Consider the following 15125-nt stretch of genomic DNA (forward strand, 5'->3'; position numbering starts at 1 on the left):
CCCGACGCCGAGGTCGTTCGTAGTTTCGTGGCCTTCAGCCGCCAAGCCCCCGCCTGTGTGGCGGCATAAGAGGCGCCAAGCCAATACCGATCTTTTTGGCTTGTGCAGATCTCGGGTATTCCAAAACCCAAACACCAAATCAACGTCCTCCCAGCCCCAAATCGCTACATCAGGAACCAACTCCCACGCTCGTTCACGAGACCGGTCGGAACCCCTTCCAAAGCAGTGCGCAATTCATCCATCGCAGCGGTGCCCCCCAACCGAGCTCGCTTCAATCATCTTTCGCCGAGCTAACTTTTTCCCTCATGATAGTCACCCCCGATCATGGCGGATTCCGGGAGGAACCTGCAGTCCGGCACAGCTTCTTCTGCTGTGACGCTGGACGGCAATGGCGTTGCCATGGCGGCGACAAACTTTTTCGGCGACATGGAGTCCTTAGCAACTGCGGCGCATGCACAGGCTCAGCAGCAACCCGCGCCGTCGCCGGTAAACTATGGCCAGGCCGCCGCCACGCAACAGGGCATGGTGGATCCCATGTTCTACCTTAATGATCCGCAACAGCAACAGCAGCAACCGCAACAGCAGTTCTTTGCGCCACAGGGTTATGCGGCGCCCCCGCCACAGCAGGAGGCGATCTATCCGTCCGCGGACCAATTGAGGCATTCGTTGCAGCAGCAGTTGGGTGGCGGGGACTTTCAGCAGCTTATGGGGCAGATTGGGTATCAGGGCGCGTCTAGGGAGCAGGCTATGTTGGCTATGCAGCAACAGAGAATGATGGCAGCACAGTACCAGGTGTCGCAGCAGCAACAACCACAGCAGCAGCAATATCTCCAACAACAGCAACAACAACAACAGCAGCAGCAGCAGCAGCAGCAACAGCAGCAACAGCTTCGCCAAATCCAGCAGGGTCAATTACAGCAGCAGCAGCACCAACATCTACAGCACCTCGGACTACCGCAGCAACAGTCCGGCGTACCAGTACAGAGTTTCTCTGTGCAACATGCTCCGCTACCCGTACAACAGCCTACTCCTCCTGTGATGACAACGATATCCTCGGAGGTGTCTTCCCCGCAGACCGAGAGCACGGATTCAACGAAACCCAGCGCGCCCTCGATCCGCACAGTTCCAGACCGAACACTCACCAAAAACCGTGCGGATTTCCGTCCGAAGACGTCAATACCGCAGGATCTTACGGCGGAGGAGTATGCCAGCCAATGCATCCAGGCAGCGATCGCAAGCCGTCTGTCGCCGTACCACCTGCACAGGGGTGAATACGAGCTGCTGCGTCACTACATTAACCACGTACACATCACCATCTACCTCCACATCCGGAACGGGATTCTGCGTCTCTGGCAGCGGAACCCGCTGGTCAGTGTGACCCGGGAAGAAGCGGCAGGCTGTGCAAAGGATTATCGGTTCTTCGATGTTGCGGAGGTGGCGTACGACTGGTTGGTCAGGAATGGGTATATCAACTTTGGATGCATAGAAGTTCCGAATACAATTATCGGTCCTGTCAGCCCAATCAAGCGACAAAAGACTGTAGTCGTGATCGGGGCCGGAATGGCCGGCCTGGGTTGTGCCCGGCAACTCGAAGGGCTGTTCTCGCAACTGGGGGATAAGTTGCAACCGGACGAACATCCGCCAAGAGTTGTGGTTCTCGAAGGCAGAGGCCGGATCGGTGGGCGTGTTTACTCGCACCCGTTGAAGGACCAGTCGGGGTCGACGCTTCCACCCACAAAGCGTGTGACCGCTGATCTGGGCGCACAAGTAATCACTGGTTTCGAAAATGGAAATCCGCTGAATATTCTTGTGCGAGGGCAGTTGGCGCTGGAGTACCATAGTCTGAAGGACAATGAGGTGCTTTTTGACTCGGACGGGTCGATGGTCGATAAGGAGTGCGATAGACTTGTAGAGAAGCTGTTCAACCACATGCTCGATCGCGTGTCAGCCTACAAGCAGCGGCCAAAGTTATTGAAAACAATGGAGGGAGATCGCGAATTAATAGATAATGGGAAAGATCCAACCGGAGAAGGTGGCGAGTCTGTGGCCGCGGTAGAGGCAAAGGGGGTCGAGATTCCGTCAATTGAGATCGCACACCCCGCAACCGACGTGGAACCACTCACCGGCAAGCCTTCCAATGTAGCGACTGCCGAGCAGGTGCGAGAGCTTGGTTGGGAGCTGAAGCCCGAAATCACGGGCGAAGAGACGATTTCGTTGGAACCGCAGGGGTCGAATCTACAGTTCCCGACGCTTGGGAAAACGATGGATGCTGCGGTACAAAAGTACCAAGACTTCTTATCGCTTACCCCCCTCGATCTCAGATTGATGAACTGGCACTATGCAAACCTCGAGTATGCAAATGCCTCCACTGTTGATTCTTTGAGTTTGGGACACTGGGATCAAGATGACGGACAGGAGCCTGCTGGGCCGCACTCGGTCCTGCTCGGAGGGTACATGCAGGTTCCGAGAGGCTTGCTGTTGGCGCCAAAGTTATTAGATATCAAGCCCCGTCACATTGTCAAGAAGATTGTATCTGGGCTTGGTAAGGACGACCTCTCGAAGATCGAGTGCGAGAATGGGGTTGTCATTGAGGCGGATGCGATTGTGGTTACGCTGCCTTTGGGAGTATTGAAGGCCGAAAATGTTGAGTTTGAACCACCGCTGCCTGATTGGAAGACGGGGGCAATCAGGAGGATGGGCTACGGATTGCTCAATAAAGTGGTATTGGTCTTCGACGAGCCTTTCTGGGATGCAGACAACGATATGGTCGGTGTCTTACGGGACCCTGTGGGAGACCCCCTACAACAACAGAGCTACGAAGCTAATAGAGGTCTATATCCTCTCAACCCCCCGTGGAATTGCTTACTGAGACGGACCAGGTCGATTCTATATGTTTTGGAACGCAATGAAGCAGAGTGGCAAGCCGGTTTTGGGTACGAATGTCACATACCCGAATCTCTCCTCAGATTATCTAACGGGTGGCTGTAGTTTCTTTAATGGCAGGCGAAGCAGCAGTACAAACGGAATTTGATACGGACGAGAATATCATCGAAGAGGCCACTGCCGCCCTGCAAAAGATGTACCCAGACAAAGTCGTCCCACCCCCAACCGAGACAATCATCACACGCTGGCGGAAGGATCCATTTTCCCGTGGAAGCTACTCGTACGTGGGACAGGAAGCGACGGCAGAGGACTATGACCTGATGGCGAAGCCGGTCGGAAACAATCTCTACTTTGCCGGCGAAGCAACCTGCAAGTCGCACCCCGCTACTGTCCATGGCGCATACATCAGTGGCCTCCGCGCAGCAGCAGAAGTCGTCACCTCGATCCTTGGTCCGATCCAGCCTCCTTGCCATCCGCTCGTCCCCCCCAAGCCGAAGTTGGAGACGTCATACTCCGGCGCCACCTCGCGAAAACGAAAAGCTGAGGAATCCGCCATAGAGAAGTCCCGCGAGCTCAAAACCCAGCGGCTAGAGTCCCATGAGCAAGCCATGAACGACGCCCTCATCGCCACGCTCGGCGAGCGTCCCTCCAAGCCTGGCCGTTCCGGCGCTAACCCCTTCCTGCTCTACCAGAAGGACCACTGGTTCATCTGCAAAGGCAAATGCGACGAGGCTCGGCGGAAAGCTACTAATAACCCGGAAGCGAAGGCAACTAGGAATGAAGTTCGTGCAGCTCTGGGACAGATGTGGCGGGATGCCCCCGAGAATGAGAAGCGCCCGTATCTGGCCGAGACAGAGAAGAATAAGGAGAGTAATGCGGCTGGAATCGTGGACTTCAAAAAGAAAATTAAGGACTGGGATGTTGCCGCCGCAAAGTTCAAGAAGGAGTGGAAGGAGAAGAATGTCAGCGTCCCGAGTGAAGAGGAAAAGCAGGCGACGAGGCAGGCAGAGTTGGAGGTCTGTTCGCCCCCGGTGGTAGTCTGTGGCGAGGGGAAGTGGTTGCTGACGAGAAGACAGAAGCAGGAGATTAAGCGCAGCCGGAAGATGAACGGATACGCTGATTCGGAGGACGAAGATTACTGAGCTCCTCGCTACTATTGTTGATATAGTTTCCAGATCACAGATCCTTCTTCACTTCCTCGTCATTTCCTAGAGTCGGGTTTTACTTTGCTACCTACATCTTACTTAAAACTACGAAGTCCTTTGCTTTCACTTGTTCGGCTGTCATTCCCCGGTTTTACATACATCTTACTTCCCTTCTTCGTTGTAACCATACCTGCGCATTGTTTAAAAAAGGCGGGAGGGCTTTGCATGTTTCTTTGGTGCAGTTTAGGACGGTGGGCGACGAGATGAAAAGATTGAAACTGTACGATAAATTCCTACTTTACTCATAGTGTAAGTAATGCTTGGGTTGGCTTGGAGGAATAGAATCCAAAAACGGAAAAAAAAATATTCCGAGTTAAATGAAAGTTAACAGACATGGTGTCACTGTTTTAATTTATTTCTTGGTGAAGCCCCAGCCCTATCTTCGGAGTGTATGTAGAGTGTGTAGCTCCCGCGCAGTCAGCAGCTAGATAAAATTTGGAATCAGGATGGCCTTTCCGAAAATGCGATGGTGTCCACGTGGTCGAGCGAGTAGCTAGCCGGGTGTGCGTCTATCCACCGACCTCTACGCGTCCGGAAGTTCGCGTTTCAACAGCCAGCACGAGCGCTTAACCAACACTCCACGACCACGCCCACGACGAACGACACAAATACCGAATCCCCGCAGCTCAAGGCCGCAACAATGGCCACGCCCCTCACCGACAAAGGCACACAAGTGCGCGAGCGTACGTCCCCGAACCCATTCTCTCCGCCCGTCAACGGTGGATACTGACCCCCTGCACAGAGGCCGAAAAAGCCTGTCTCCACGAAAACTCCCTCGTCCCCCCCTCGATTCCGTACACCGTCATCGACCTCGTCGGCAAAGGGTCGTTCGGCAGCGTCTTCAAGGGAATCCACACCCCTACCAACGCCGTTGTTGCCATTAAATCCCTCGACTTGGACCAGCATGACGAAGAGATCCGAGACATCCAGAAGGAGATTGGATTGCTGACCCAACTCAAGGCCGGGGATGCGCCAAATATCACGGCTTTCCATAATTCCTACGTCCTAGGGACGAAGCTGTGGATCGTGATGGATTTTTGCTCGGGCGGGAGTATGAGGACGCTCATGAAGGCCGGACCGATTGAGGAGAGGTACATTGGTGTAGTGATCAGGGAGGCCCTAGTGGCATTGAGTTACCTCCATGCACAGGGGATTATTCATAGGGATATCAAAGGTATGTTGGTTATGAAGTGTGGGAATTGAGGGAGGGGGCTAATTGAAGACGGTAGCGGCGAATATTCTGGTCAATCAAGATGGACGGGTGCAATTGTGCGATTTCGGAGTGTCGGCACAGCTCGCAGGGAAGAACAATAAGCGCAATACCTTCGTCGGAACGCCTCAGTGGATGGCGCCCGAGGCGCTGGCGGGTGGGTTGTATGACTCTAAGGTGTGCTCCTATGCTGCTGGATGATGGTGAGGGTAGAATGCTGACATGGCGAAGATTGATATCTGGTCCTTCGGTATCACCATATACGAGCTCGCCAAACAGAACCCACCGCTGTACCAATACCACCCGGAGCGAGTGGTAGACATGATTCCACGGATGCCGCCGCCACGCCTCGAGGGCGGGAATTGGTCCAACGGACTCCGAGAGTTCGTCGCGATGTGTTTGAACGAGATACCGGACCAGCGACCACCAGCTGAGGAGCTCCAGCGATCGAAGTTCGTCAAAGCGAACAAGTCCCCGACGGCGATCATGCGCGAGCTGATCGTGAGGTACGAGCAGTGGGAGAGGGGTGGCGGTGTGAGAGCTTCTATGCTGTATGCGCCGGGTATGGGCGGAGGCATGGGGGATACTGTCACCTCGGATTCAACTGAATCGGCTTGGGATTTTGACACTGTCAAGAACAGGATCTCAGGTGTGCCCAAGGAGTTTGAGATGCTGCAGGTGGTGGCTACACAGACGTTCAGGAGTGGGCCACAACTTACCAGGCAGCCATCTATCCACACGGGGGCCAGACCACGGGGGGCAGAGAAGCTGTACCGGTTATTTGAGACACCTGGTGAAGAGCAGCCTTGGGATGAGGAGCCGCCGCAGGATACTTACCAAGCGAATGGGCCCGGGGGGTCAATGACACCCATCCAGACGCATAATGGGTCCAGCAGCAGTCTGGGGATGATCTCTATTCCCTCGTTCGATGACAACGGGATGATGGTGTCGAATAACAACAACAATAACAACAACAACATACGGGCAAGAACACCCAGTCCCATAGGGATGATATCCATGCCAACGGAAGAGGAAATGATGGATATGGCACGACAAAAGGCAGCAGCTGCGGCGGCTGCGGCTGCGGCCTCGCCACCAACTCCGTCAGTTGCCCCAATTGCTCCTACAATCACTCGGACACGACCGTACATGGCAGACTCAGTAGGCCCATCCACGCCCATCGATGCTCCCTCCACCCCTTCCACAATCACGCCCCACAATTTCAACCGCGACCCTTCCCCACGTCGCCAAATAGTCGCCACATCAGCCCCCTCCTCTCCGCCCCGCTTCGCCGGCCAGCTTCAAACCGCCTCCGCCAACACGGCCAACAAACCGCACCACCTCTCCTCAAAATCCGTGCCCACCTTCGCTGGCCGGCCCCCAGACATTGCCCCTCCGGTCCCAACCCTGGCAACCCCAAACCCCAAAGTCCGCTCCGCCGACTCCACGCCCATCCCGCACCTCAAAACCCGCTCGCAGGACATCACCGCGCGCACCCCCTCACCACGTGTCGCCGGAGGCGGAAAACTAGCGTCTCGACCTAGCCACCTCAACCTTGTCGCCTCCAACGGCAGCAACTTTGATCGGCTCCAGCCCATACGGCAGGCGCAGCCCGACTGGGGAAGTCTCGATTTTCCACTCATGAAGCCGTTGGATACGGCCATATTGTCAAGCCCGGGTGGAGGCGAGATGATGCGCGAGCTGGATAGAGTCCTCACGGGACTGGGGGATGCGTTGGAGGTTGTCGAGGTGGGTCTGAGGACGCTGCATAAAGATCGGAGGCAGAAAGTACCGGCGGATGTCGAGGAATGATGTGTGTTTGGATTTCGCGCGTGCTTTTGGGATTGTTTTAAGAGGCGAAGGGGAGTTTTGGTTTGAGTATTGATTGTTGCTATTATGAGTTTATATTTACTTGCTGTGCTGTAGACGGAATCGGTTCACCATACTCCAGCCAGAATTGATTCTGTAAGGCCATAGGATGGGAATCATTTCTATTCTACGGACCCAACCCTGCCGCCTCTTCGACCACCACATCCCCATGTGTCCCCTTCTTCCTCGTATCTGCCTCTAGAACATCCTCCAAGGTCATATCCCATGCAGCGCCGACATTTCCCGCCTGCGCCCAGAACTTTGAAAGATGTCTCGCGCCCGAATCACACAAGATAGTGACAATCCTATGACCCGGCCCCATCTTGATCGCCGTCCTCACGGCAGCCACACAATTAACCGCACTTGAGGAGCCGATAAAGATCCCCTCCTTCTCAACCAAGTATCTCGCCATCGCCATAGCCTCCTCGTCCGACACTCTAACAGCATCATCCACCATCTCCCTCCCAACCTCAAAATTATGCGTCACGCGGTTAATGCCAATCCCCTCGACGATAGTATCCACCTGGTGCCTCCTCCTCGTCCCCTCCCGTTCGCGCACATCAAACATAACCCCGTACTTGACACGGTTATACAGCCCGCTCCCGGGGGGATCAGCGAGGACGACCCTCAACCGTGGCAACCTCGGTTTCAAAAACTTCGCACACCCACTAATGGTGCCACCGGTTCCCGCGCCGGCCACAAACGCATCCAGCTTTCCCCCACACTGCCGCCAGATCTCGGGCGCGGTGGAGTCGTAATGTGCGCGCCAGTTCGCGTCGTTCTCGAACTGGTCGGCGAAGTACCCGCGCCCCTCCATCTCCCCCTCTGTGTGCGTCCGCGCGAGCGTGCGCGCCCGGTTGACGAACTGGTTGGGATCAACGATGGGGGCGGGGGGCACCCGCGTTACGGCCGCGCCGAGCTTGAGCAGCAGACTGGATTTCTCCGGGGATTGGTCGCTGGGCATCACGATGTGCGCGAGGTACCCGCGCGCACGGCAGAGTGTCGCGAGCGAGAGCCCGGTTGACCCAACGGTGCCCTCGTACACGGCGTCCCCTGAGTGCGGGGTCAGGAGGTGTGCGGCTTCGGCGGTTTTGAGGAGCGAGAGCGCCACCCGGTCTTTTATCGAGCCGCCGGGGGATAGGAACTATACGTCCATCCGCTGTCAGTTACCTACTGGCCGTCGGGGAATGCGGGAAACACAGACCTCAGCCTTGCCGAGGATCTCGCAGCCGGTGGCTTCACTAAGGGATTTTAGGTGGATTAGCGGGGTGTTGCCGATGCAGTCTTCGAGGCCGCGCGCGATTTGCTCGCGAGGAGGGGCTTCCTCATCGATGGTCAGGAAGGCGGGACGGAAGATGGAGCTGCGGCGGCGCCGACTAGGTGCGGGAGGAGGCGGGGAGAGGAAGGATTGTGTTGCCAATGTTGCAGCCACCCCTAATGCGACGCCGCAGCTGCAATAGAGGACGAGATTGCGGGTCGAGGTGTCCATTCGGTCGTGGCTGTGGTCAGGGTGAGGCTCATTGGCGTTTGGTGGGGTTCTTGAAGCTGCGGGTCCGCATTCATCACGGAAAAGCAATAATCCGACAAGCATAACAACGGCTCTCCCCGCTGGCCGACCATCCCCACACAAAACTCAATCAGAACTCGCTATGAACCGTCTCGCCATCGTACCACGCTCTCTGCTCCGAACAGGTCTTCGGAGGCTCGCCGTCACTCCCTCCAGGTATGTCTCCCAATTGACTTCTCCCATCGACCACAACGCTAACCTACCATCCAGGCCCCACCTCGTCCTGCCGCTCCTCACCCGCGCAGCCTTCAGCACTACTCCCATTCCGGCGGCCAAAAAGAAAGCCTCTCGCGAAGCGGCCGTCGCCTCCGCCGCAGAAGATGCGCCCACCGCGGAAGTTATCGACTTCGATGCGCAATTCGACAAACTCGAGAGCGACATCGCGCGCATCGCCGACCGGCTGAAAGACGACCTCAGCAAGCTGCGTGCTGGCCGTGCCGACCCAAGTATCCTCGAGGGGCTGGACGTAGTGGTCGATAAGGCCCAGGGAGATGCCGTCCCGCTGAGGGATGTGGCTCATGTGGTCACCAAGGGGAGGGGGCTGGCCGTGACGGTGTATGAAGCGGCGGTTTGTGCCCCGTCCACGAAATAACTGGGTCACTGGCTGATACTAGGCTTGCGCAGAATGTCAAACGCGTCGTCTCTGCCATCCAAATCGCGGATCTGAATCTGCAGCCAGTGGTGGATGCGAAAAACCCCCAGCTGGTGAATGTACCGCTTCCTCCGCCGACGAGGGACAGCAGGGATGCTATGGTTAAGCAGTCGAAGGATGTTGGACACAAGGCCCTAGATGCGCTGAAGAATGCGAGGCTGGCCACGCATAAGAAGATCCAGGCGACTAAGAAGACGGTCCGTCCGGATGACCTGAAGAAGGCGGATAAGAAGATGGAGGATATTGTCAAGAAGAGGAAGGCAGAGCTGGAGGCAGTTATTGCGGCGGCGCAGAAGGGGATTATGGAGGCTTAAGGGATGAGGGATGAATTGAGTGCTTGTGAAGGACATGTAGATATCAACGTCGAGATCTACTGTTCCCGCAACCCAGAGGAAATGCTGAGACTCCGGAATAGCAATTTTCCAATGCAAAAGACGGGCCAAAACAGGTGAAATTCCCACAAGAGGTTCACGCTGTACAAGAAATACCTTCCCCGATCACCCTCGTATTCTCTGGATTGTGGGGAATGTACAATACTCTATGTATAAAAGTCTGTATTGGGACATACAAAGCGAAGCATCGACGCCAAGCTTTGATCGCTTCGAGCTTCTTTTTCGCTGCCCCACATTTTTTCCAAGACTCCGTCCGAACTCTCACTCACCCCACCAAGCTCAACAAACGACAGCGTTTTCCTTTACCCACCATCAGCCTCCGCTCCCGCCCTTTACAGTAATTCTCCGCAAGATGGTCCGCAACATTGTCGTTCTCGGCGGATCCTCGCACCCCGAACTCGCCTACATGATCTGCCAGCAGCTCGGAATTCCCAATGGGCGCATCACGTTGAGCAAATTTGCAGTTGGCGAGACCCGCGTCGAGATCCAAGACTCGGTCCGCGGCAAAGACGTCTTTGTGATCCAGTCCGGGTGTGGCCGCGTAAACGACAACGTGGTGGAGCTGCTGATCACCATCTCGGCGTGCAAGACCGCGTCGGCCAAGCGGGTCACCGCCGTGCTGCCACACTTCCCGTACTCCCGCCAGAGCGACATTCCATACAACAAGACTGGGGCGCCCCTCGCAAAGCATGGAAACACCGGCGGCAGCAAGGATTTCACCTTCGAGAGTCGGCCGGTCACCCCGGGCCCCCCCCACCATGACCACCACGGGCCGGCGTTCTCGCACAGCGGTCTGGAGCGCGAGTTGAGCCGGCTCACCGTCGAGAGGAACTCGGACACCGGAGTCAATGGCATCGCGGGCACAAACGGACGCAACCCGTCGGCGTCGGTGCCGGGCACTCCCCTCCGCCGCACTAACACCGCCGAGTCCACGCCGGCCGGCGGAAACGGCTACAACAGAGCTCCCAATGGCTTCAATAACGACTATGCGCCCAACCGTGCTAACACGGGATACAAGCAGTGGGTTGCTCAGGCCGGAACCCTCGTCGCCGACCTCCTCACATGTGCTGGCGCCGACCACATCATCACCATGGACCTTCATGACCCCCAGTACCAGGGCTTCTTCGACATCCCCGTCGACAACCTGTACGGCCGTCCGCTGCTGCAGCGCTGGATCAAGTACAACATTCCCGACTACCAAAACGCCGTGATCGTCTCTCCGGACGCCGGTGGAGCCAAGCGCGCCACCGCCATCGCCGACGCCCTCGGAATGGAATTTGCGCTGATCCACAAGGCACGTCCCCTTCCCTCCGCCATACGTCCCCTCACTAACCCAGCTGTAGGAACGTCGTCCGACACGAATCACAGAGCGGCAAAACGCGACGATGATGTTGGTGGGGGAGATCCGCGGCAAAGTCGCGATCCTGGTAGACGACATGGCAGACACGTCAAACACGATCACGCGGGCGGCGAAGCTTCTGAAGACGAAAGGCGGGGCGACAAAAGTGTACGCGCTGGTGACGCACGGCGTGTTCTCCGGCGACGCTATCGAACGTATCAACGCCTCCGCCCTCGACAAGGTCATCTGCACCAACTCTGTCCCCCAGGAGGAGCACCGCAGACATTGTCCCAAGCTCCAGGTCCTCCCCGTCCATGAGGTCTTTGCTGAGGCCATTAGACGCGTGCATCATGGTGAGAGTATTAGTGTTTTGTTTAGACAGGAGTAGTTGGATGGCGCGCTAGTTAGCGGGATTTGTTAATAGGATTATGGGAGTTTGGTGCGGTTGGGTCTGGTCTGGGTTGGGGGGAAAAGCGGTTGTTTTCTTCTAGGTTCTAGGTATTGATTGATTGGTACGGATTTTCTGTTACGTTGGGTTGGATTGCTTGCTGTGTTGCTGTGTTGTGCTGTGATGTACATGACGATGTTTGCGTGGTGGGATCACTTGCTGTGGAATAGGAGACTTTCTGTTGTGTTTTACAGTACTTAACCATGAAAATGTCCAACCATATACCCACATCTTTCCTGCTTGTGTTCGTCTCAAACAATGAGAACCAGTCCGGCACCTACCGGCTGACTAACCACAACCCGATTAGCACCTCTACATATAGTATTGCCGCGGGGTTCGCGAAGCTGCCGAATGCCTGCCGCAGCCACGGCGGCGCACTCCGAGCGAGAGCCCGAGCTCTCGATCTCGAGACTCGAGGTGAAGCTCTGCGCCACGCCACCTACCCACCTATCTAGCCAATTACAACCTCCAGATACATACAGCTACACAATGGCATCAGCCACCCAAGCCAGCGCCGTTCTCCGGCGCTCCCTGCTCTACGGTACGTGAGCCGGTCTGTCGGTCGCCCTACAGCCCAGTTCCAACCAGCCCTCCAGCCCTCCAGCCCTCCACTGACCGGCCTCCGTCTCCGTCACAGTCCCCGGCTCCAGCACACGGATGCTGCAAAAGTCGCGCTCGCTGAAAGCCGACTGCATCGTACATCCCCCCGCTTCTCACCACCACCAGCAGCTCATGAACCACGCAGGCCTACGACCTTGAAGACAGCGTAACACTATCGCAGAAGCCGGTGGCGCGCCAGCAGATCCGCGAGGTACTCTCGCTGCCCCGCGCGCAGGGAATTCGCGAGCAGGCTGTAAGGATCAATGCCGTCGACACGGGGATGGCGTTGGCGGATTTAAATGAGATTGTGAGTAGCTACCTACGTGGGAGACGGTGGGGAGGATGGGAGAGAGGATGGGGGGAGGGGGAAGAGGGGGCTGATGGTAGGAGTAGTTGAAAGCACAGCATGTAGACGCCATTGTCGTGCCGAAGGTTAATAAGGCGTCCGACCTGTTTGTGGCCCGCCCCCTCTCCCGCCGCCGTCTCATGCTAACCCTCCTCCAGGACTTTTGTAGCCGACGTCCTCGCCGCGTCCGGCCACCCTAACGCCCGCAGCATCCGTTTAATCGCACTAATCGAGTCCGCGCGCGCCGTGATGGACATCCGCTCGATCTGCCTTTCCGTCCCGCAGCTATCCGGGCTAATCTTTGCCGCGGAGGACTTCTCACTGGACCTATCCCTGACGCGTACGCCCAGCCTGACAGAGTTCCTATTCGCGCGGCAAACGATCGTTGCAGCGGCGCGCGCATACGAGCTTGACGGCGGCGCGATCGACCTGGTGTGCACGGATTTCAGGGATACGGGGGAGGGGGGGGCGTTGGTGAGGGAGTGTAGAGATGGCAATGGCATCGGGTTCAAGGGCAAACAGTGTATTCACCCGTCCCAGACGGAGGTCGTCGAGAGGCTCTTTGCGCCACAGGAGGAGAGGGTCAGGGACGCGGTTAGGCTGCTGTGTGCGGAAAAACACGCGGAGAGGCAGGGGAGGGGAAGCTGGACACTTGATGGGAAGATGGTTGATCGGCCTGTTATTGAGGCGGCCAGAAAGGTGCTGGAGAAGGCGCAGTTGGCGGGGTTGGAGACGGAGAGGTTCTGGCGGGAGTTTAGAGATGTTACGCCGGAGTAGGTATGTACACAGGGGAAAGATATTTGGGCAATCGGAAGCCCGCACAGACAATCGTACACATCATACGCGATGTTTGGGGATTGAGGATTGGGGATTGACTGTGATGATTGATGATTGATCGACAGTGATGTGATGGTGGTTGATTGGTGCCCGGTGCCCACATGTTCGTTCACGTTTCGGCTCCGGCTCCGGCTCCGGCCCGGTGCCTAGAGTATCTAGCGCTGTTGCCAGCGGGCTGTTTTGTTTGCGTGGCAGTCCCTTCGTTCGACAAGGCCGTCCCTGCACTGTGCAGACACATACCGGGGACCAGATACCAGATATAAGTTACAGCCAGACGAGTGAAGCAAAGCCCCAGCCCAAGTATCCGCAGACTTCCTTTCGAACTCCCATCGTATGTAATCACAATCACGGGTAGGGATGCTTCGCCGCCGCCGCAGGAAATTAAACCCCAGCTCAACTACTCTAGAGCTTACCTAGAGTCCAAGCTCAAAGCTCAGAGCTTTCCCCACAACGCCCGCCTTGCCCCTTAAGGAGCAACGATCCGGGGCCGTGGAGAAGCGGCGCCGTGGAGAAGCGGGCCCCCTTAATGGTATCCACATTGGCGCAGTTGAGGATGACTAAGCTAGTTGTCTCCGGTCGTGTTCTCATAGCCTCCAAGGAAGTATGCAGAGTACATAGTAGTCCGCCACCGTCCAACCCGGGGTTGGATCATCTGCCGTAGAAATGGTGAAGGTTCCTGGAGCGAGGAGTGTGAAGAGAGAGGGATTGGCGGCTGCTGTTTTCGTCGTGATGATGGAACTTCGTTGGAAGAACATGATACGAAGCAGTGCTTTCATACCTAATGTCACATCAACTCCAGTATATGCTAGGAACAGTACATGAGCAAACATTCATAGTACATCACGAAAGCTAATCTGGAGTATGGATCTACGTACTCTGCTTTATGTACTATGTGTACAGACAAGAAGATCGATACTGTAGATTAGAGTACCGAGAGTAGCACCTGGAGGGGGCCATTGAGCTTGAAAGTTGACGAAGGAGGAAAAGTGATACGGAGTGATCGAGTGATACCCCACCATACGGAACTGCGCTATGTTCATGCAGCGACCCAGTCATCCCCCAGAGTTATTGAACGTTGGCATTGAGTCTGCGCGGGGTAGGAGCTTTACGTGTCGTTCAGAGGTCACGGTGCCTCAATTGATACGTGTGATGAATGGTGGTTGCATTCTCAATGTTTGGCCTGGCCAGATTGTCGTGCAGCTGCATGCAGCAAAGACAGCAGCAGAAGAAAAGAAAAAAGCCACGATTCGCCGCTGCGGGTCTTGATGAATCCTCAGCTACTCATAGCAACTACACCCATGATTATATTGCTCGCTGTTTCTCCGTCGCCGCGTCCCCCATGTCCACTTACACCCAATCCCACGGTGTCCCCCCCTTAATAGCCAGCCCAAATGAATTCGTGCGCATGGGCGCTGGCGTGAAAGCCGAAGTGGAAAAAAAACGTTATGTACGTGAGCCGGCGTGATTAGTCACCGCAACGACAATGGCATTCTATGGGCCTCCGTGGCAGGGGTCCGCTGCAACGGAGCAAGAACATCATTTCTACCAACTCGTCAGCTCGCCCATTATCCAACTTCTCGCCTCCGCTCTCTCTCTCCAACTCTCCCCAATAACTCTTCCAACCCACTTCTCCAGCCCTACCTTCGGAAAAAAAAAAGCCCCTCGCTAGGAATCCTCCAGTCCCCACAGAATCCCCCTTCGTCAAGCACACTCTCTCGACGACCCCCCCGCGCAGCTCTGCGTGCTGCCATTACTACCACTACGACTCGCCCCCAGT

At 56.3% G+C, this 15125-nt stretch overlaps 6 protein-coding genes across 6 annotated transcripts; 5 read left to right on the forward strand and 1 right to left on the reverse strand.

The window, feature by feature from the left end:
- Positions 1-1038: 1038 nt before the first annotated feature.
- BZA05DRAFT_341173 (flavin-containing amine oxidoreductase-domain containing protein) lies at positions 1039-4025 on the forward strand (the record flags this gene model as incomplete). The annotated part of the gene is made up of 5 exons (XM_051480993.1): positions 1039-1941; positions 2185-2830; positions 2880-2933; positions 2989-3899; positions 3960-4025. The coding sequence occupies 5 exons, from the start codon at positions 1039-1041 to the stop codon at positions 4023-4025; spliced, it is 2580 nt and encodes an 859-aa protein (XP_051337076.1).
- Positions 4026-4594: 569 nt separating this feature from the next.
- Positions 4595-7202, forward strand: BZA05DRAFT_129113 (kinase-like domain-containing protein). The gene is made up of 4 exons (XM_051478769.1): positions 4595-4771; positions 4831-5262; positions 5318-5475; positions 5530-7202. Exons 1-4 carry the CDS (start codon positions 4729-4731, stop codon positions 7108-7110), a joined length of 2214 nt encoding a protein of 737 aa, XP_051337077.1. The 5' UTR covers positions 4595-4728; the 3' UTR covers positions 7111-7202.
- Positions 7203-7294: 92 nt separating this feature from the next.
- Positions 7295-8656, reverse strand: BZA05DRAFT_341166 (tryptophan synthase beta subunit-like PLP-dependent enzyme; the record flags this gene model as incomplete). Its single annotated transcript, XM_051480992.1, has 2 exons — positions 7295-8311; positions 8372-8656. The coding sequence occupies 2 exons, from the start codon at positions 8654-8656 to the stop codon at positions 7295-7297; spliced, it is 1302 nt and encodes a 433-aa protein (XP_051337078.1).
- BZA05DRAFT_129115 (ribosome recycling factor-domain-containing protein) lies at positions 8475-9777 on the forward strand. The gene is made up of 3 exons (XM_051478770.1): positions 8475-8890; positions 8945-9302; positions 9359-9777. Exons 1-3 carry the CDS (start codon positions 8817-8819, stop codon positions 9698-9700), a joined length of 774 nt encoding a protein of 257 aa, XP_051337079.1. The 5' UTR covers positions 8475-8816; the 3' UTR covers positions 9701-9777.
- Positions 9778-10032: 255 nt separating this feature from the next.
- Positions 10033-11794, forward strand: BZA05DRAFT_431167 (phosphoribosyltransferase-like protein). The gene is made up of 2 exons (XM_051486177.1): positions 10033-11072; positions 11122-11794. Exons 1-2 carry the CDS (start codon positions 10131-10133, stop codon positions 11503-11505), a joined length of 1326 nt encoding a protein of 441 aa, XP_051337080.1. The 5' UTR covers positions 10033-10130; the 3' UTR covers positions 11506-11794.
- A 78-nt stretch (positions 11795-11872) lies between these two features.
- Positions 11873-13380, forward strand: BZA05DRAFT_405722 (putative citrate lyase beta subunit). The gene is made up of 5 exons (XM_051484425.1): positions 11873-12106; positions 12203-12261; positions 12311-12472; positions 12559-12617; positions 12670-13380. Exons 1-5 carry the CDS (start codon positions 11917-11919, stop codon positions 13286-13288), a joined length of 1089 nt encoding a protein of 362 aa, XP_051337081.1. The 5' UTR covers positions 11873-11916; the 3' UTR covers positions 13289-13380.
- The last annotated feature ends 1745 nt before the right edge of the window (positions 13381-15125 follow it).

The sequence above is a fragment of the Tricharina praecox genome, assembly GCF_024521635.1.
Source record: "Tricharina praecox strain CBS 144465 chromosome Unknown BZA05scaffold_22, whole genome shotgun sequence".
NCBI classification, from domain to species: Eukaryota; Fungi; Ascomycota; class Pezizomycetes; order Pezizales; family Pyronemataceae; genus Tricharina; species Tricharina praecox.